At 42.0% G+C, this 22,382-nt stretch overlaps 1 protein-coding gene across 2 annotated transcripts in view; it reads right to left on the bottom strand.

The window, feature by feature from the left end:
* epha6 (eph receptor A6) overlaps positions 1-22,382 on the bottom strand; it is a 48,133-nt gene that overhangs the window by 11,569 nt on the left and 14,182 nt on the right. For both annotated transcript variants that reach the window (XM_076155702.1, XM_076155704.1), the window contains exons 3-8: positions 22,130-22,258; positions 20,840-20,989; positions 20,592-20,753; positions 20,262-20,490; positions 8,771-8,926; positions 6,892-7,236 (exon numbers count right to left, since the gene is read on the bottom strand). In XM_076155702.1, coding sequence (XP_076011817.1) covers positions 6,892-7,236; positions 8,771-8,926; positions 20,262-20,490; positions 20,592-20,753; positions 20,840-20,989; positions 22,130-22,258 — 1,171 coding nt within the window. The remainder of the gene's footprint in view (positions 1-6,891; positions 7,237-8,770; positions 8,927-20,261; positions 20,491-20,591; positions 20,754-20,839; positions 20,990-22,129; positions 22,259-22,382) is intronic.

Genomic DNA, 22,382 nt, shown 5'->3' with positions numbered 1-22,382 from the left:
CCAGCATCTGAGCGTATAAATAGAATCCAGCCTTATTCCCAGAGCAAGAAGGATGAAAACATTGGAGGATGAGAATCCATGGGAGAGAAGAGAAAATCTCCTGAACCAGGACACCACAAAACACTGGGAAATGATAACACGGGCATTCAACCATGTACGTGTGAGAACTTTGCATGGATCGGGAGATTGTCTTATCTAACAAGATGAAAGATGAGACAGCTCTCTCCCTCTCTCTGTCTCTCCGTCCTCTCTGTCTCTCTGTCTCTCTATTAGAGCCTTCTCTGGAAACTGTAGAAACTTCTGGCAGCTCACGGTTCACAAGGAAGGTTACACATACACACACACACATACACACACACACACACAGAGAGAGCCTTTTTACCCAAATCATCTGAACAAACAAAAAGCCACAGTGGGGGATTAAGTTGGTAAATGAGATTTGGTTCAGCATTCCACTGACAATCATTGTCAGAGCACAACATCTTAAACAGCCTCAAAGCTCACAAACACACAGTCACACACTTACAAAATCAAACTTGGATATTTACAATTAGAATAACCGAGCAAATTCCATTCTGATCCACATCACAAAGGTTTCTTCTGCTCAGGTGGTATGATCCAATAACGTGGTTGTAATTAATAATTATGAGATGGAAAAGGAACAAAACACTCTGCCTGCTCTGCATAATTACAACTATATGTTTGTCTTTAATCACAGTCATTTTTCTTGACAAATAAACAAATGGCAAAACATAAAAAGGCCACAGACTCAGACAATGAGTGCCATCAAAACACCATCAGAACTTATTTTCATAAGTCATCAACATTTGTCTGATTAAGAAACATAATGAAGACGAGGAGCATCTGCAGCTCGCTGAGGAGGAGGAGATGCCTCAGCGATGGCAGGGAGTTTGGGTTGAACTGACAGACGAGTAGAGAGAGAGGGAGAGAGAGAGAGATGGAGAGAGAGAGAGGGGGGGGAGAGAGAGAGAGAGAGATGGAGAGGGTGAAGGGGAGGAAGGGAGAGAGAGAGAGAGAGAGAGACAGAGAGAGAGAGAGACAGAGACAGAGAGAGACAGAGAGAGACAGAGAGGGAGAAGGAGAGGAAGGGAGAGAGAGAGAGAGATGGAAAGGGAGAGGGAGAAGGAGAGGAAGGGAGAGAGAGAGAGAGAGAGAGAGAGAGAGAGAGAGAGAGAGAGAGAGAGAGATGGAGAGGGTGAAGGGGAGGAAGGGAGAGAGAGAGAGACAGAGAGAGAGACAGAGAGAGAGAGAGACAGAGACAGAGAGAGACAGAGAGAGACAGAGAGGGAGAAGGAGAGGAAGGGAGAGAGAGAGATGGAGAGGGAGAGGAAGGGAGAGAGAGAGAGAGATGGAAAGGGAGAGGGAGAAGGAGAGGAAGGGAGAGAGAGAGAGAGAGAGAGAGAGAGAGAGAGAGAGAGAGAGAAAGAGAGGGAGAGAGAGAGAGAGAGAGAGAGCAGACCTCATTAAAAATAAAAAAACACGAGTTGATTTCACAGATTTCCGTGTCTGTGACCTGTAGACGTTCAAACCTGGCACAGGGACAGCAGTGCTGTCACTGAGGCACACGGCGTTCCCGAGCATGCAGCACAGGATATGCCCATGGAGGAAATAAAAAAATAAAATAAAGACATTTCTTCCCCACATTTCTTTGGAGTATACAGCTCAGTGCAAAACATCCTGACTGGAGACGCTTTAGCACCGAGAAGTGGGGGTGCATTCCAAATGAGAAATCATTAAACTCTGGATTCTTGACTCAAAGAAATCTGTCAGCATTTGTTTCACATAAAGCTGAATTTTGTTTAAATACTGTATGTGAAAGATCAAGTCCTGCTCATAAAACATTTATGTAAGTTCACAGTTACTGCTTAACCTTATCTGATGCCAAACAACTCCCATCAGATAGCTACGCAAAGAGGCTACAAACAGCATCGGGCAAGGAACGGTATTTCCATATTAGGATGCGGAGGAAAGCAAACTGTGAGATGCATGTGGCTATGTGAACAAAGCTGTTTTTTGAGTTGAGGTCAGACTTCATTTTCATTTCCTCTCACTCCCACACAGGTGATAATTTAAGGATTATTCAGTTATAACACTTAAAAAGGTGATGAGGGCGTTAAAAAACACACATAGACGAGAGCAGTAAGTTAGATTAGGTGAGTAAAAATAGCATTTAGCTTTTTCTTTGTCTTATTTTATGGTGAGCTTTATGGGAGTTTGTTTATCCGTCAACTTATTCAAAGATAATACACCAATCTCATTAAAACAACAAAAAGAAAAGTGGCATCTTTTATCCGATGATATCAATTGGTGCAACTTGGCAAAGATAAGGTTGGAATATAAAACTGGAACAGAGGAAACTGCAGTACAGTAACAAAAAGGGCAACAGGAACATGAAACACTCTGGATAAATACAGAATTCCTTTTAATTTGATTTTTATATATCATTATAACAAGACCAATTTTGACTCGACTTTTTCAGCCTTGGGGGAGTTATGTGCTCTAAAGTGTACCCTTCTACTTTATTTATTTATTAGTCTGTTTTTTTGCACTTGGGTATTTGAAGACTTCAGGACACAGATTTTCATTAAAAATGCTTTCAACAACTTACTGAAATTTGCAATTGTTTTTCTGTCCTCTCCATCCTCTCCAACGCCGCAGTGGTCTCGGCGGAACGACTCTTAAGTGTGGAACGCTCGGCTGGGCAATAACAACGCTACATTTGGAGGGGTAGTGCAGTTCACTGTTCATAATAGCAGAAGTCATTGTGCTTGGCAGGTCTGCATTGCTGCCTTGAGGGACAGCTGATAACAGGCAGAAAACCTGCACCCCCACTGCACAAAGGCAAATTAAGTGTGGACCTTACCTACAAATGAGCAATCCACCTTAACAAATCAATTCTCAGAGAACTCCATGACTAAACAGATATACTACAGCTCTTAAAGCTACAAAACAGAATGATCATTTCAGTTTATTAGGATGAAAGCGTATAACTCTCCATTCTGTTCAGACTCAGCCGGCATCTCGCATAACCGGGCATAGAAGTACAACTTATCAAGGTTGCACAAACACACAGGCAATAGGGGACGGGGAAATTAATGAGTAATTCTGATTAATAGCTTCAGAATAATTAGAAGCATAATGAGGCATTAATATGCAATTTACAAACAGATACTATGCCAACAGACAAAATAAATCTCCCTCCTACGTCTGAGTTCAAAATCCAGTTAGATTGTAATTCTCTTTCTGATTGGCTATTATTCCATCATTGCCATAACACCACAATCAATTATATAAACTACCGCTCAGCATCAGCGTCAATTGGCAGCGGGCCTGTCCATCATGACTCTGCGCTCACAAAACAGTTTAGACAAACAAACATTTCCATTCATTTCTCTCACCCCAGTGTGCAGACTCCCATCTCCTTTATAATTATCTATAATCATTTTTGGACTGTCTGAAAAAACACAAACAGAGTATAATAAAGCCGTCGCTCTGTGAGGAGAGTTAGTGGAGGGTTTTATTTGCTCTTATTTGACATTAACGTGAAAAGTGTCCCTTCAAGGTTTCTCCAGAGTGTACTGCTAAAAAACGCATATTAAATGTCACAATGCTTGTTCATTAACATTTAGATTATGTAGTTTTTGCACGCAGGATAATGTAAACATGCATGAGAGAAAAGGTCTAAAACTATACTGACGTAAAGAGAAGGAAAGTAATATATCATACACTGTGTGTCCAGGTCCAGATCCAGATGCAGATTCCAGATGTATATGGGACAAACTTTATATATATTACCTTGGCTTACAGTCTATCATGGGATAAATATGCCTCATTCTTTCCATCAAGACTGGCGGGTTAGTTTAAATGACCAACAATGACAAAATCCTTCTCAACAAATTTCCTGTATCCATCCCTGCATCTGGATTCACACCAACATGTAAAGGAATCTTCCAAACTCCTTGGTTAAGTTAACTGTGGATATATGTAAAATATACTGTCAGTCGACATGTGTACTGCAGTCTAAGCAATCAAGTGAAGCAACTGCAGCTGAAAAGGTAAAGCAGCTCAGTTTTAGACACTGAAGGAACACTTTTTCTCACAATTCTGTACATTTTCAGAGCATATAATTGAATCCTCATTGCATGGTGTGTGTGTGTGTGTGTGTGTGTGTGTGTGTGTTTGTGTGTCTGTGTGTGTGTGTGTGTGTGTAAAGCAGATCTAACCAGGTCTGGGAAATGTAAATGCATATATTGGAGAGTTAAATGTGTGGCAGGTGTCAACCGTGAATGAATTTGTTTGCGTGCTTGTTTGCATGCAGGCCTGGATGTGTGTGTGTGTGTGTGCTGTCTGCCGAGGCGACGCAGTGACAAGTTAATCCACTCTAAACATCCTAATGGGAACATCCCCACAGGCTGCTTGTGCTCACCACGCACAACATTTGCATTCTCGCTTTCTCCCTTCACCTGGCGGCCTTTGCCAGCCAGAAGGTTGTGAAGGGACTTGAATACACCTGTCATCTGTCTGCCAGAGCACAGCCACGGCCTATCAGCACAACATTTCACCTCCAAAATAGTCTTTTCTGTCACATCGGGAGGAATTATGAGAAATGGTTGCCACTTCTTCAGAATGAACAGGATCCTTGTCCGAAAACATGTCGATTCAATTCATCTCACTCTCTCTCTCTCTCTCTCTCTCTCTCTCTCTCTCTCTCTCCCTCTCTCTCTCTCTCTCTATATATATATATATATATATTTCTCTTTCTCTTTCTCTCTCCCTCTCTCTCTCTCTCTCTATCTATATTTCTCTTTCTCTTTCTCTTTCTCTTTCTCTCTCTCTCTCTCTCTCTCTCTCTCTCTCTCTCTCTCTCTCTCTCTCTATTTTTAATCCACATTTGACTGTTTTGTTGTTTTGCTTTGCTTTTTAATCCTTATTGTTCTGCATATGGTAAAAAGTGAGAAAATGCACAGGCAGTTGATCACCTACGCACTTATTCAGCTACTCTCCTTCCTTCATTACTTCAATCTAACTACTCCATTATTTATTCTTCTCTGTACAATAAAAGGTTTGTAAGCTGAAATTCAGTTTATCTTAGTTTCCAAATTCAAACTCAGGTAAATGCTGCATTGATGGCTCTGCCAGCTGTGGATGACCTCAGGTCAGCCAGGCTCACCTCATTAGGACTAAGTTCAGGTCACAGTGGCTGTGTCAGCTGTTGGAGGGTCACATAATGTCCGTATGTGCTTGACCTGTCTGTGCATTAAGCTACACAGACAGCAGAGACAGACAGAGACATGAGACTGCCGAGGAAGGAGACAAGGACATTCAAGCTGCAGGGTACGTTCATGCCTTTTACAGTAGCATACTATTTTCATCTGCTGCAAGCTGCATATATTCATGAGCAGCTGTTCTGTCACTACAGTACATGAGCAGTATATGTGGAGCATGAAAATGTTATTCTTACAATATTTGGGTGTAAATGAGGCTTGCTAATTCTACCTGTTAATGTCAATCTGTCCAGTGAAGAGAAAAACACTCTGCACAATGCATAAACTCTACTAAAGTTGATGACTAAACTAAAGTACAGTTTGTCATGTTTAGCCAAAAACTGCACTCCCACCATCCTAGAAGAAGAAGAAGAAAGAAGAAGAAGAAACACTTTTATACCCATGATGCACAGCAAAACTGTATCACCACTAAAGGCTGGAGGTACATCTTCATCTATCAGTGACAGTGGGCACTCATATAACCACTGATCACAGGGGATCCAGGATCACTGCACAGATCTGACCTGGAGTGCTCCCACACACACACACACACACACACACACACACACACACACACACACACACACACACACACACACACACACACACACACTCCACTCAATACACCAAATCTCACTTCTTTTTGCAGCAGAAGGAACAGATGGAAGCAACAGAGGTACAGACTACTAATATCACACTAATCCATGTTCAGTGGTATGGGTATGACTAAGAGGGAGGAGGATGAATCAAAGACGGATACAAATCCACATTTATATTCAATCTCTTTGTAAAATACTGTGAACCACAGCTTTCTCCACTCTGCTAGGCAAATTCCCACCTATACAGTCGACCATTAAGACGATTAAATTATCCAGTAGTGTTATTATGGGTTATTATCTGGTGATGTGGAATACAGGAGTACAGGATTGGGACTTTCCTTTGTGCTTTTCTGTGAGTGAGTTTCTCATTGCATGTGTGTGTGAGTGTTTAGTGTGTATTGTACTAGTGCTGTAAGAAAAATGGTGTCCTTATGGTGAGCTGAATACAGCAATGCGAAACCTTGTGCTATTGAAATCGGTTTATGTAACACAAATAAATGTGGTGTTTGGTACACAATCACATTGAGTTAGTAACAGATAAATGATACTAAATAATGATAGGCTGGTAAAGCCAGCAATCAGTGTCAGTGAGACAGTGATGAAACGCTGTGCCTCAGAAATCTGGGGATGAAGAACAAACTTCCAGGGTACATTTCCATACTGACTATGATCCAGGGACCTTAAGTGACACTGACTTATTCCCTGGCACAATTATTTCATTTTGAAAGATGAGATAAATGTTTTGAATGAATTACAGCATTTCAGGGGTTAGATGAAGTATTGGGCTGTGTCTGGGAAATGCACCATTAGTTCTGAGAACTGAGAATGTTTCAGGGAAAGTGCCAAAGCAATTGAGAAAAGCTGTAAGTGAGATTTATCCCAAAGGCACAAAGGTGAGGGAGGTATCTGGGATGCTTGTTGCAACAACTGAGATTTCAGGATAGAAAAGGCATAATTAGAAGTATTGAAAGTGTGATTGATAACGGAAGCAGAGCCCTTTAACTCACCCGCCTGGTGTGTATTGATGGTGACATTGGCCAGCGAGCGTGCAGCCACACCGAGTCCAGACACTCCATTCACAGCCTCCACATGGAAAGTGTAGTTGATGCGCGATGCAAAATCTACAACAGCTACAGAGGTGCTAGTAAGACCGAGGGGCCGCGGAATGAACCTCAGGTCCGGCTCACAAGGCTCACACTGCACCACGCCGCCGCCACTGTCATCACATCTCTGGCAAAGGATGTTGTAAGTGATGTCCTTCCTGCCTCCTGTGTCGCTAGGAGGCATCCACTGCAAGAAGAGAGCCGTGTCATTGATCAACGACACCAGGTTCCTAGGAGCGGATGGAGGTCCTAAAGAGACAGAAAAGGCATTTAGGGAGGAAGAGAGAGACAGCGAGAGAGAGGAAGATAGAGAGAGGTGGGGAGAGAGAGAAAACTATTTAAACACAGGGATGGATTTCCACTATTATAGACTATTTAGGGTTTTACAAGAATTGATGCAGTGAACAATATCCATCCTTCCCTCTATCCATAGCACACACTCTATGTCCCTCTCCCTAGCCACCTCCTCCAAGTCTTCCTGGGGGATCCCAAGGTGTTGGAAGGCCAGATGGGATAAATAATCCCTTCAGCATGTTCTAGGTCTGTCCCATGGTCTCCTCCCAGTTGGAGGTGGCCAGAATACTTCCCCCGGGAGGAATTAGAGAGGCATTCTAATCAGGTGCCCAAGACTTCTCAGCTGGTCTCCTTTCAACTAAAGGAGCAGGGGTTCAACTCTGTGATCCATCCTAATACACTGATTTTGTATTTTGAAGCCGACACTTTTTCAGTGCAATTAAGTATTTTTGCACATATTATAGTTTGGTCAACTTTGTAAAGATTCAGTACACTTTGTTCTGACGTTCTGTTCTTGTTAATTATGTGTCCTATATTCTGGTGTATAGTTTGTTTTAGAGTGTGGCCAAGATGGGCACTATTGTTCCACAGCGCAACAGAGAGATGCAAAGAAATAAGTACACATTTTGGCACACTGCTGCTGAAAATACCAGACAATTTAGTGCATAAAGTACAGCATACAGTGTTAGTGTGTAGTTTACCCCCGGGACACAGCTCAAGTGTGTATCCGGCTATGTGTGTAGGTTGGGCTGTGGGTGTCTTTCAGATTGTTCTGCAATGTTTCATTCTATGTCCCACATGTGTCATCATTGCATAACAACAGGATTTGTTCTCCAATTTTCCATTGAGGGAGTAGCTGAATGTAGCTTATATAGAAAACAATGGAGAAGCTCCTGAGCCATGGAGAGCAATAACAACACAAATACACAAAATAACAACAAAAAAACTATTGTATGGTTTGCAGTCATAAAGGTGTGGATACAAGTGTTGATACCCTGAGAATAAAAGAAAAATACACACAATTTGGACTGAAAAAAGTTAAAACTGACAAAAATAATTGGTACACACCATTTTTCTTCCAAATGTAATAAAACTGACACTGATTAATGTAACACATTATTTCAAAAAATGAAAAATTATTTATACCCCTTAGAAGTAAAATTGCATTTTGCATTGCATTTTTGTTAACTGCTATTTCGCTTCTCTTTCAATAGTGGGACTTCCTGGTGGAGGCCACTTTCATTTAGAATGCGACATCATTGTGTTTAAAGCTTAGCTGCAGCCAAAACTAAAGATGACGTATGCTGGACTATTTTCTGAAGTGTGAATTCGACCTTGTGAAGCTATTTTGTTGGACGATGTCTCTACTTTCACTCACTTAAACCTCCACCAAAGATGGTAATGCAGGGAGCCAGAGTAAAGCATATTAACTTAAAATGTTACAGAACTGAAGCACAGACACACAGGTGGTTGTAGCTTTTCCACTAACTTGTGCAAGCCATGGTGGACGGGTCTGCGATGGCCCTGTAGAAACCTTTGTCGCAGTGACAGATGGTGGCAGCCTGGTCATGGCTGGAGCTGTGCGGAGGACACTTGGAGCATTTGGTGTTCCCGGCGAAGGCTTTGAAGAAGCCCGGCTTACACGCTGGAGAGGGAAAGAAAGGTGGAGGGAGGGAGAGGACAGGTTAGTGTTCTTCATGCAACTTTTGCGTTTCCATCAGCGCACATGCATTTGACTCAAACCCCCAGCTGCTTCTCTCTCCTCACCTGTGGTGTGACCTTATTTCCTGGGGTACTATGGATCATTGTCGCCTCCTTATTAGCTCACCAAGCTGAATGCTTATAGTTCTGCCCATTGTCCAGTCTAACAAATGGCGCACACCTGTAATGCTCCTATTCTAGATAAAGAATCACAATTTTCTTCACAGAAACGCTTTAGCTGATAGGACAAATAATGGCCTCCAGTTAGTTTACAGTGACGTGCGAGCAGCTGCAAAATACTGGACTCTAATTGTGGAGTCGTAAAAAACGAGAAAGTACATTTCTTGATTGTTTACGGATTTCAAGAAGGTGGCAAATCTTAATTCTGCCTTGTCATGGATTCGGCTTGTAAGTGCTGTATCTGGTCAAGCTCAACCGCTTCTCTGGAGAGATTTTCATGACATAAATCTTGTCGAGAAAAGCGTAAGATGTATTCTGGCTTTGTGAGGCTCCAGTGCTGCAGCAGAACAAGAGAGAAAAACAGCTGTTGATACTCTCTCATTGCAGGTCTGTTCAAGACAGTTTGTGTCAGCAGCTGGGGAATAGCAGGAACATTTTGGAAACTGCTGGCCTTACAACAAAGCTACAACAAATACTGCACTGTTGGAGTATCACTTCTTCTAAATTGATGTGACAACAACTAATAAGTTACCACCTTTAAATGTTTAACCGTCGACAGATCAGTGGATCTGTCGACGGTTAAAGATCTAAAAAAGATCAGCAGGTTTCAACAGAGAGGACATAAATTATTCTGGGCTGTGAATCGGTGTGTTTAAAATAATGTAGAAGGCATTCAAAATGATGTGTGGAGGCATTCAAATGTTTGTGCTGGCATATATCAGCATCTTACAGCATCATTAACACAAATGCGCAAGAAGATACTTCAAATTTCTACAATAAATACACAATAACTATTTCTAGTCTTCTTAAACAATGACACATTATTGCAAATGATCAGCATTTGCTTTATTTGGTAAATTGGGTTTACGTGTAGCAATGTTGGGCACAATATGCTGTTTTGGCTTCATTTTCCATTTAATTTACACTATCAGGTCAGTGTGCAGAGCAATGTTAAAAGTAAAGTATAAATGATGGTGCGGTGTGGAAAATGCTCCCTCGCACCTCTGTCACTTCAAAGCGCAGAGTTGAAGAGAATCACCTGTGTTTAAACCCCTCAGATGTAGAATGAGGAAAGTTTGTGGGGTCTGTCATGCTGCTAAACAATTGTGCTATTAACATACAAATAATACATTATGAAAATGCAATTACATTCAGTCTGAAACCTCCATCACTTACTGTGGCTCATTCTGCTGACCCAGACTTTCAAACTATTCACTTTTCCATCCTTACGCAGGATCACTTTCCTCCCTCATTACTTCCTCCATTTTTCTCCCATTTTACCTTCTAGGTTCTCTTCCTCCATAAATTCCACCGCCTCTCCCGTCCTTATCTCACCAATTTTCCCTCCGACTGTTTCGCTATGCTACAATTTCCCTCTTTCTACAAAACATATCACGTTCTCACAATTTTCTTCATCTCGCTTCCAATCTTCTCTCTGCGACTGTCTTTCCTCCTGCTTTCCTGACCTTCACTCTTACCTTAAAGCTTATCAGAAGATAAGCAATAACCATTGAAGATTGCCTCCTCCTCCCCAGGCTTATCGCAGTGGAGAAAAATAAACTACTAATATTGCAATTATTTAATATTCTGGGAATCTGGAGATATATTGCAGAGATTTGTGTATTTGTGAATATAAATCTATCTATCTGGGGGGGATGATGTGCAGAATGCTGATGTAATAAGTTTAAAATGAAGAAATACACGCCGTGTGTAAGCTATAAGACAAACAATGCATTGATAGAAAATAAATGAAATCAAGACTTCACGGCCCACTGCCTGAAGGATTTACTCGTCACAACAATTTCTGCTATTTTCTCCATATTTCAGCAGCCAAATCTCTCCCTCAGTCGTCTCATGAGCTAGAAAAAAGCAGGACAATTCACATTATAATGAAATCCTACCGGCGCTCTTTTTCACCTCATCAGTAAGGTCTTGATGTCTTTATTGTTTGAGGCATTATGGCTTCCATCAAGAAGTGTCATCACTGTACACTGAGCTACGACATTTATTAGGCTCACCGCTGCAATCTAATGTAATCCAACACAACAGCACTGCAATGAATTCTACCTAAGAAGCTTATATTGTTCAGTTTTTGTTGACACTATGTCAACTCTAGGGTAATATTTGAGGCTGAATGTAGTGGAAGTATAAACATGCATTCTGCTATAGGGAGGCAGTAGCTCAGTGGGTAGAGCTTCCGCTTGGGAACCGGACCGGAGGGTCACCGGTTCGAGCCCCTGCCGAGGTGCCACTGAGCAAGGCACCGAACCCTCAATTGCTCCCCCCTCTGCGAAGGGTGGTAATGTAATGTAAGTCGCTTTGGATAAAAGCGTCTGCCAAATGGACGTAATGTAATGTAATATATCTAGCAGAGTTTGTAAATTTTTGTCCATCCTCAGTCACATGGTTGAAGTGGACATCGTTGCAGGGCTGTGGCGCTGGATTCAACTGTACAGGTTAACCTTTAAAACAAGTCTATATAATCCTTATCTTATCTATTTACACGTTTTATTCTGCAGTGATCCATTTTTAGTCAGAGGAATGGTGTTCAGCTGTTCCCAGCACATGTGGCAGGGCAATGAAGACGATTCTGCATCAGTGGCTGACAACCGAGAAATGTTGTAATTCACTGTAACTAATGCATTATCTCTAACATCTATTCAGCTTTGTGATACACCTGTGAAATTACACTTGTCGCTTCAAGTGAGAAATTGCTGAAAGTATATAGTCAGTCAGTTACAGGTGCTGATGATTAATTGCACCTAAACTAGTTTGGAAACACGGTTGTTGCTTTTTCATTTAAAAGGGTAAAAGTACCGTTTTTAATAAATCCCTCTGTGCTTCTCTTGTAGAAATCGATCCAATTTTGACCTTCAAATGAAATGTTTCATCAATGATCAGCTCATATAGCGAATGATGAGAAGATGGAAAATCAACCACCTCTCCCTCTTCCTTCCACCAAAAAAAAAAACATCCTTCAAAAGAAACTACTGGTTCTCAATCCTGCTCTTTTCTGACCGCAGCACTGCATATTCTCCATCTTTCCTCTGCCGGAACTTGGAAAACACAAACCTGTGTTAAGGTGAACACACCTGATTCAACTGAGAAATGGAACATGATGTGTTTAAGGACCACGATTGAGAACCACAGCTGTAATGGGTGGGTGGCAGAATACCTCAACTTAACAAATCAGTTTGCAAAGTAGAGTGGGTAAGTTACTTCCTCTGAATTGCAGTACGTCTTTGTGCGTTTTGGACAAGCAACACACAACAAAGGAGACCCCATGCTGGCAGCAAATGAGAAAGCATAAAGGGCAAAGACCACATGCTGTTAGGTAGTGGAAAGATTTTCCGCTCTTTCCCCAGTTAACTGTAACCCTGCTAGTCTGACCTCCAGGCCAGACTACCTTCTACACAATTAGGATACCTGTGTGGTTCAACTGTATCTTTACGCTGTCAATTACTGCTTACCCACACCGAATGACGCACCAAACAACCTCCTGCCCACTTACATTATTAAGTAACAAGTGAGCGGGCTACTCTAATTAAATGGTATTAATTAAAGGCACAACAGTGATTTGTTTCAACTACAAAATGAGGTTAACGTTGGAGAGAGAATAGACAAGAAAATAAAACAGGAAAGCGAGATGTGAAAATACAATTTGCATAAAGAGGCAGACATTAGGGAAATTACAAATAGTGAAAAGTAACACAAAGAAAGGCTGACACACAGGCAGACATCATGCCCAAAAATCATACTGCTGCTTAACTCCTAATGAGAAGAGTAATTTGTCACCCAGTTTCCAATTTTGAGGCACCTCATTCACTTGGATATTACTTTTCCCCTACGTTGAGCTGCTGCCAAAGGCAACGAACACACATTGATTTGAATTTCCAGCTGCTCCCCTGCACTCATGTGTAAGCTGGGGAGATCACCATCAGAAAGCAATTACACTACTCATATCACCATCTTCCATTAAAAACTTTACCAAACATCACAAACATGCGCACGAATAATGAAATCTAATTTAGCTCAATATCAGTTATTAGAGTTTTTGTCATGCAAGGGATTCTTAATAATGAAAAGAACAATATCGGCTCATAATACGTATTGTCACTCCGGCAGTATACGGCTGTACACAGAAGATAATATAAAGATGCAGGTAACTTTCACTGCTAATAGCTTCATACTCTCTGAGGGCACTAGAATATTCTATCAAGCGGTCACATGACACTACTGTTGTGTTGTAGCCTTAGTGACTGTGACACTGGCTCTGTTATAGTTAATGATTTGTATACAATCACAGACTAATGTTGTTACTGTGGTAACCGTACAAGAAGGGGACGACAGGTCACATGTTTGATCCACATGAGGATACTTCATGTTGTGCACCGGTGCCGTTGTGATTTCAGAGTGGAATTCAAATGTATTGTCTGATGGTTCAAGAAAGTAACAAGATTTGTGAATGGGAGATTAGCTAGTGGGAATCAACCAGTGTGGGACTTGAACAGGACAATTGTTCATATGGAAAACATCTACAGCACACAACCAAGAGATTTAATCACAAAGGGTTCTGTCCACTTATGCAAACTTCATTGAAATTAGGAACTTATCTGATTTGATATGTTTGATCTAATGAAGAGGGATCAACATTCAAATTCTTATTCAACCTAAGCACACTCTGCATGCCTTACATGTCCAGCAGAACAGAGCACCACTATAGATTCCCCACCACTTGAATCTAAATCCAATATTCACTGATGTATTAAAGCAATACTCCACCCAGTCTTTGGAGGCTTTAACACTCTCCTCCTGCAGGCTTAGAAAACTGCTCTGAAAACTTTCCTCACTGTCAGAGAATATAGGTTCGAACATTAGTCAGCATGGATCTTTGCTGTAAGAGATTCATGGGGTGACACAGTTTCACCAAAAAGTACCAAAAACTCCACAGAAACGTCTCGAGCAATACTTTTTACACTGTTCCACTCAAGCATCCCCATGCCTAAGATAATATAGCAGTCATATTTATTTCCCAAATATGACTCAATACACTGTTTCCATCTCAATCTTGGACTCACCTTTGGAGCTCATGAGCAATGTCTGTATTGTCCTCACCCTTTGCATTGTGCTGCATTATAATATAAGGTAAAACCGTATGATTTCATAAATAAAGAAGTTTGTTTTGAGCTCTAAATCATTTACTACAGAACAACAGCCCTGTTCAATTCACAAGGTGTGTATTTCCTCCATGTGTGCTATGTTTTGGTATTATTGCTATGGAAATGTGACTTTAACCCTTATGACACACACAAAATGAATGAAAGCAAACAGAATAAAGCAGGATAAGTAAAGAAAAATTACATTGATTTGCTTTTGGCTTAACAAAAGACACATTCAGTAATACTAAATATTATAATACACAATTCTCCCCTTATTAACATGAGAGAGAGAGAGAAAAAGGTATGAGAATAACAGACAGAGATTGTTGGTTGGGTGATGGTGGGTGGAACTGATGGAGCGTGACAGTTTCTCTGTGGCAATATTGGTTACAAGATATTTTGGGTTCGATCCTGAATTCCTTTTTGCTGCAAGTCATAAGTAGCAACTTTGAGGGCTTCACTTTGTCATCCGAGAGCGCTCGTGTTTTGAAATATGGATCAGCTGCAATGGCTCAGTCAAATGAAGTGCATCACCTGCTGAAATGTAATGACATGCCTGCTAAGATATCTGGAGTTGTTTGGGTGTGTAGAGTCGGAAGCTCACTTCCCTGGCTTTGCGCTGTCAGAGACAGATGGAGCCAGAGACTGTGTTTACCCTGGACTCTCACCTTTGATATGCAGATGGGAAGTTCACAGAGAATGACTGATGCCTCTGGTCTGGCTCAGTTAGAAGCTGAGGTAAACAGTCCTTAATGGACAGAAGAAGAGCACGGTGAGGTGACGCAGATACAAACATATTCATCTCCTCATTCCCTATTCTACTGTACCTGACTTTAAGGGCGTGAGATTGTTCTTTCCTTGTGTGTTCTGTCAAGACGGTAGCGATCATCAGCTACATAAAGAATGGCACATTTCTTAGAGAGACCAGGTAGAAGAACATAGAAAGGGACAGAACCAACCATCAACTCCTTCCGCTTGTCCTGTTCAGAGTCATTAGGCGAGAGGCAGAAGCAAGTTGGGTGAAAAATCTAAAATTGCCTGTAGGTGTGAATGAGTGTGAAAGTGTCTATATGTCAGCCCTGTAACGTGACAGAGACTGACCAGCTGAACGCCATCCTTCTAAAATCAATTCATCTCTAGACAACAACAACAACAACAAATACTGAAGAACTGTTGAATTCCATGAAAAGGAAGCACCATGCAAATTGGTGACTACTGAAATGGTTTTGACAAATTTCACTATGGTCCACGTTCAGTATTGAAGTGTAATCACTTAAAATGCTGTAAAGGTTCCATTTAACCTTCATCTATTCTCAATCGAATCCAGTTCCAAAACACGTCTCTATTAGCTTCCCCCGCTCAGCCCCGTGTTTGGAAAATGTCTGGCATAACGAAAGGATATGGAACAAATAGCATTAGGACTGTGATGTTGCCTTATCTAGGTCATGATATGCCCATCCTATCTCTGAGTAATCCTCTAGTGTCTGACACTGAATGAAAGTAATAGAATAATAAAGCACTCGATTGAGATGTCATAACAGTCTGGCAGGATGCTGCTGGGGTGGAAAGTGGGGTTTGATAAGCGCTGATGCGTCTGTCTGGGGAGTCGGGAGAGAGGGGGAGAGAGGGAGAGAGAGAAGAGAGAGAGAGAGAGAGAGAGAGAGAGAGAGAGAGAGAGAGAGAGAGAGAGAGAGAGAGAGAGAGAGAGAGAGAGAGAAATGGACGTGGTACCGCAGAGCTGGGGTTTTCCCTATTCTCTATCACTCTCTCCCTCTCGCTCTCTCTCTCTCGCTCGCTCGCTCTCTTTCACTCACTCTCTTCCCTCTTTTGCTCTTTCCCCACGCTGCCTCTCAGACAGCTTTGATCATTCTACCCTTTGAAGCAGTGTTCCAAAATGAAAACGAGGAGAAAGCAGAAGTCATCGAAAGTTCACGCCTCAACTTCTAGCAACTACTTGCAGAGCTCCTATCTGCATCACAACATGAGTTCGGCAAAGACCAATGGATTCTTATTTTTAAAAGAACTCAAAATAATTACAATAATGTATGATAACAACATTACTCAGTCTCTCCAGTTTTTTTGGAGATTCTGCATTATTTTCCATTTTTACAGAATAAATTTCACCAAAAAACACAGACATTATTAAAAGCGTGCATTTCCATTTCTGTTTCCATTTCCGTTGCCTGCTGATGTGTGCACGCAGGCATAATTACGTTATTGACTGTCATAATGTTTAGTGACTGTTGGCTGTGAAAAATGGCAGCGAATCACATTGACCGTCACACATGAGCACAAGGGACAAAAGAGCAAAGCCCAGTGAGAACGAAACTGAACAAGTGGCTCAGACCACAGCAGCCAATTCAAAGTCAAGTAAGCCACGGAGAGTAAAATGTGTTATTATCTGTGCTTAAATATTTGGCTTTTGTAAATATTGCCTCACTAATAGAACTAGTTAAATGTATGATGATTAGAATGTTGATGATGTGTAACAAATTGTACTGCATATTGTTTGGGTTTATTTATCATGTAGAGCTATTTCATCATTGTGAAAATAATAATGGAAATTTGCCACAAAATTCAGGGAATTACCAGAGCAAAAGAGTGACTTTGATTGCAAAAATTACCAAACACAATCATGAAATCCTAGGGGGACAGATCATTGTTAGTATTTAACTTAATTTTAATGGCGGTGATGGTAATAATGACAGTATGAGGTACAGTCAAGTCAAAGGTTATGGGACATTTACTGCATTTTGCAACCAAGTGAACCACACAAAGATAACAGTGGACTAAACCTGATGCCAAAATAAAGTCTGGCTGGCTGGCTCTTCACCTCATGGTAGTTAGAGCTCACACTAGCTCCAGCTCTCCCTCAACTGCTTTATTTTCCAGCCCCTAACAGCAAAATAGTCATTAAGACCTCCCAAGCACCAACCACATGGCCTGCATGTATTTCAGAGTAACACAGCAGTGCCTCGTAATTCTCTCCGGTGCCAAGGACGTTGCAGGTCCAGAGAAGTGAATATTAAAGGAACAGACATTTTGTGCTTGTTTGCCATCAGACCCACAGTCAGATGAGAAGATCAATATCAATTTCGTCGCTCCGCTTCCAGTTCAGGGATTAGCGTGGGAAATGTAAAGCAGGCACAAAGGCTGGAAGCAGGGGGGAAGAAAAGTGATAAAAGAAAAATCCAAAAGCTCCAGTGTTGCTTTATTTGCACGCTGTATGTTTTCAGATAGCGAGCAGCAGCCGCCAACACAACAAAGAGCAACAACCTCACTCTGACAGATGCCACACACACACACACAGTGTCCACATCCTGCAAACCATAGTATCTTTGAATTTGCATTTCAAAACGTGTGAAATGAAGATGATACTGAATGTAAATAAAATGTGACTTTGGCTTAATGGAAGTTGTTTCTTTTATTTCTACCTTCCTTGCCAATTTTAAAGCATTTTCTTGGTCGAATTTGCTGGAATCCTCATTACTTTACTGAAAGGAATCCCTATAGTACCGTATGAAAAGGATCACCTCACTGTAGAAGCTCCTACTCTGACTGACTATAACTCATTTGAAGGAGGGGGGGGGGACTTTGAGCCAAAAACTACCACCATTAAGGAGAATCACGACTTTATACTGTCAATCATGTCTGATGTTCTCTGGTGGGAGGAAATGTGGACTCAGGACTGAGGAGCAGCCAGGAGAAAGAGCAAGTGAGGTATTTAAGACAAGCAGAATCAATGTCACATTTCTTGGTGCTTTAATTCCTTCTATACTTACAGACGAGGCTAAAACTGGGAGAGCTGTTCTCCATTTAAATAGGCTGAATGACACTTGTGATACTAATTAAAGAAAATAGGCTGGATGGAATATCGCTACAATCCAATTATTTATCATAACTTCTAAGGGTTATTAATAATTTTATCCTAGGAATTTTCATTTCTTTTGATATTACAAACAACATGTTACATCATCAATCAAAAGCAAAATGCCAGTTCTAATAAACATGAAACAAAGAATAGTGGATGCCAATTACTTTTGTCTCATTTCAGAGGGAATTGTGGGGTTTGGGGGATTTTTTTTAAAAGCTGCTCGTCGTATCAGTGTTGTGAATCTCCTTGAGACGTTCTCAGCTCACCATGAAACATCTCTCAACAGTTCAGTCACCTTCAGATGTCTGAGAATGAGAGGAGCACAAATGCAGAAAGGGAATATGCAAAGAAATGTGCATATTTCCAAATACAAAGGCAGTTTTACAGCTGACCCGTTCATTAGAGGGCTGTCAGGCTGCTGTTAGTAACGTGCCGCTGGAACTACGGCGCGGCGAAGAGGCGCGACACGACTACTATCAGCCGAAGGGGGATGCACAGCAAGGAGATGAAGTACATATACAAGGGACGAGATGAGAGCGCTGTTACTTAAGATGTCATCTCCTCAGTGATCCCTCCTGACAGGCTTGTTGCTCAGCCCACAAGATGAGCCAGGGAAGTGAAACAAAAGTGAAAGAAAAAGCCTTGAGAAGATACAAAGAGAAAGTGCACCCGCGGAGCAATTAAGGAGATATTATTGCCTGTCCTACATATCAGCTGTACTAATGACTGTTGGAATTCTCTCTGTAATAACCCAGGTAACCACATCACAACAGGGGTACTACATGAATCTCACCCCCAACCAGCTGAGACATCTGTAAGCATACAGAATGTTGCAACACGGGGTGCACTTCAATTGTTATCATGCGGTGTGGCTCAATTTAGCACCTGCCTTAATTACAAGAGTGAGCCTGAGCTACGCAAATGAACGGGAGGGTTGAGGGGCTTTGGAGGAGGAAGGGAAAAAACAAAAAATGCAAGCTAAATTAGCAGCCAAACTAACAAATGAAGGCAATTAGGTAGCCCCAGCCTGTCTGCACGGTGTAATTGAGAAACCAGGCCAAAGACTATATGTGGAACAACTCAACAGTTAGGAAACTTTTTCTTAATCTGCTGTGCTGACAGCGTGCAGACCGCCGCTCCAATACGACGTTGACACGACTAATTAAGAGAGGGAAAACATCCCACAAAGCATTATGGTATTTCTCAGAGATCCTGTATATGAGAGCTTTCATGTAAATGTTAGGTGGGAGAATGTTTGCATCCTGCTGCTCCAGTATATTTATCAAAGCAACAGCAGACAAAAACACCAGAGAATCAAAAACAGCTTGATATTAGGAGTAATGATTTCCCCCCATTTGAATAGAGCAGAGAGCCCAGAGAGGTCTCCACAAGAGCCAGAGTAATGATTTTGAAATGTCAGAAAACTTGGTTTGACACAGACTGATCTCTTTGTATTCTATAGTATTGGTTAGAATAAAAGTTGTTGATGATGAAGCGGACAGAAGTGCTGAGAATGGAAAGGAGAGAGCGTCGGAAAATAAGGAGAATAAACAAAAATGACAAGAGTGGAGAAGAGATGATGAGGGATATGATGAGGGGAGGTGGAGCTGAGGAGAGATGGAGAAGAGAAGAAGGATGCAGGGAGTTAGATGAGAGGAGGGAACGGCGGTTGTGTGGAATTGAGATCTCGGGCTCTTGCGGATGACTGGTAGGCCCTTGAGATCTGTTAATGTGATGCAATGCCCTCTTCTCTTCTCTTCTCTTCTCTCTTCTCTTCTCTTCTCTGCTCTGCTCTGCTCTGCTCTGCTCTTCTCTTCTCTGCTCTCCTCTTCTATTCTGTCCTATTTCGCCCTATTTTAATGTTTTTTTTGCATTTCTCCCTGTTTGTTTCCCCCTTTGTCATTGTCTCCGTCAGAGAGCCCATACAGCTACTTACAAATTCTGTTTGCATTTGCAGCTTCGGTACACATTTGGTGGAGCTTACTGGGCTAAAATTATCACACACACACACACACACACACACGTACGCGGACAGACACACACAAACATACAAAACCGCTGCTCACCCCTGCAGTAGCCATCCATCTCCTCGTGGCCGATACTACAGACGCAGCGGCCCAGAGGTACCAACCAGTCCCCATCAGCGCCACAGTACAATTTGGGTGTGTCCCTCTCCTCTGCATTCTCCACACACGCACCCCTCACTTCCACCAGAGACGAGGAATCCGTATGAGGCACCGTGTCAGGAAAGGCGGCCAGATTCCGAAAGGTAGACGGGCAGCGCTTATAGAACACCTAAAGTAAAAAAGGGTAAAAGTGACCTTGAAGTACTCCTGTCCTTGTGAAAAAAAAGAGTTCATGACATAAAGGAAATGCAATCCACTCTGTTTGCTGACCTTCACAGACACCAGAGCAATACATGCTCCCACATCCTGGAAAGCCAAGTAGAAACCCTTTTGGGTCACCGGGCCCACTTCCCTGATCTCCGTATTGAGGCGAAGGACACGATCTCCGAGGTCGGTCTGTGTGAAACTCTCATCTGCTGCTATGGTGTCCACCTTAAGGCCATCATACATAATGAATTAGCACAGAATGATGACAGCGCATGCAAAACAAGCCATTTCCCAACATATGGAATCCTCACCTTGGCGTAATCAGTGGGGCGAAACCGCGTCCCCGCAGGGAGCGGCTCGTCTGTCTGCAGGTAGAACAGGTTGAACGTTTCCTTGCAGGTACCAGACACCCACGGAATAGAATTACAGTCCCTCAGTGTGAAGCGAAGCTCCACATAAACCTGAGCAAAGAGAAGAAAGCATCCAAAGCCCATTTCAAACACAAGGATTTCAATATTTGTATTATTAAGTAGTTAAAGAATTGTTTTTTAATCCGTATTACAAGGCTGGAATTAGGCTGGAATCTTTCTTTAGCATTCAGACACTTAGACTTATTTGTATGACTGAAAGCCTTGCAATAAAATAGAACAAAAAAGAAGGTGAATTTTAATCAAAGAGAAATTAAAATGAAAGAAAAATAAAAAGAGAAGGACACTACTCACAGTTGTCTAATAATTCTGTGAACTTTGTGTTACATCAATGGGTTTAACTCAGAGTTTCTCTCGTAATAGCATTTCTTGTTAAAAGAGAGATTAAACTAATTCAATTTGACCAAAGCTTTCTGTGGTTAAAGTGGTTTAAAGTGGCCGCCGCTGTCTGTTGTTTTGTTGTTGGTTTTGACTGAATTGAACACAGAATGTATAAGGAAGTGTGTGATGAAAAAACCCATGAAAAAAGCACAGGGACGCTCTTAAAACTTTTAGTTACAACAGGTCCTCGATCATCGTTATATGCAGATCAAAGAGTAGAATAGAATAAAATAGAATAGAATAAAGACTGAGGTCATTGGTGATTGGGGCAGCAGAAGCCGGTGCAGCTGCTTCGTCTTCTGGACCGGCTGCTGATCACTAAACCAAACCTAGTTATCTGAACTCACACATGGGAGTCAAAGCTGCGGCAGCACAGGAAAGTAGCTGACGTCTGCTCAAAAAGTCACTAGACTTGTCACGGGGCTATTTTTAAATTAAGCTGCTAAAGTTGCCCTGAAATGTCGCCCAGATCTGACGAAGAAGTTGCTAAGTTGGCAAGTGGGAAGAGTTTTCTGACACTCCTGACAGCCGACGCCGATGAAGTTCGCTGTTCACTGCGCACAAGCACGGTAACGTCTTCAAGGCCGAGGTCAGCGTGTGGACCACACAGCTGAGGAGTGGAGAGACGACACACTCTGCAAACCTTGAGATAATGGCGGCACCAGTCGGCTTTTAAACACAAGCGCTGTACTTATCGGCAAGTGAAACGGGGAAATCAATTTGTCATAAAAGCGTGTTTAATCTAAATGTTTCCTTTCTGAGCAAGCATCAGTGGTGCGATGTGGTCCAGACCCTCTGCGCAGCCTGACGTTGGATCCAGCCTGAGCGGAGCCAGTTGTTCTGGTTTGGCTCCATCACATGGCAAACCTGGAAGGTGTGGATGGGTCGGTTCTGCTCGTCCATCTCTGTGATCGCGTCCCACTGTGCAAACAAAGGGAGGGGCCTGATTAGTTGATTGTTTAACATTAGAAAAGCAACATTTGAACCCTTCACATGTGGTTCTCTTCATTTTCCTATGTGACATCCAAGCAATCCTGCCATGACA

Source organism: Genypterus blacodes, unplaced genomic scaffold, assembly GCF_046128005.1.
Source record: "Genypterus blacodes isolate CSIRO-AG114 ecotype Tasmania unplaced genomic scaffold, CSIRO-AGI_Gbla_v1 ptg000067l_1, whole genome shotgun sequence".
NCBI classification, from domain to species: domain Eukaryota; kingdom Metazoa; phylum Chordata; class Actinopteri; order Ophidiiformes; family Ophidiidae; genus Genypterus; species Genypterus blacodes.
This window is presented reverse-complemented; position numbering and strand designations above follow the sequence as displayed.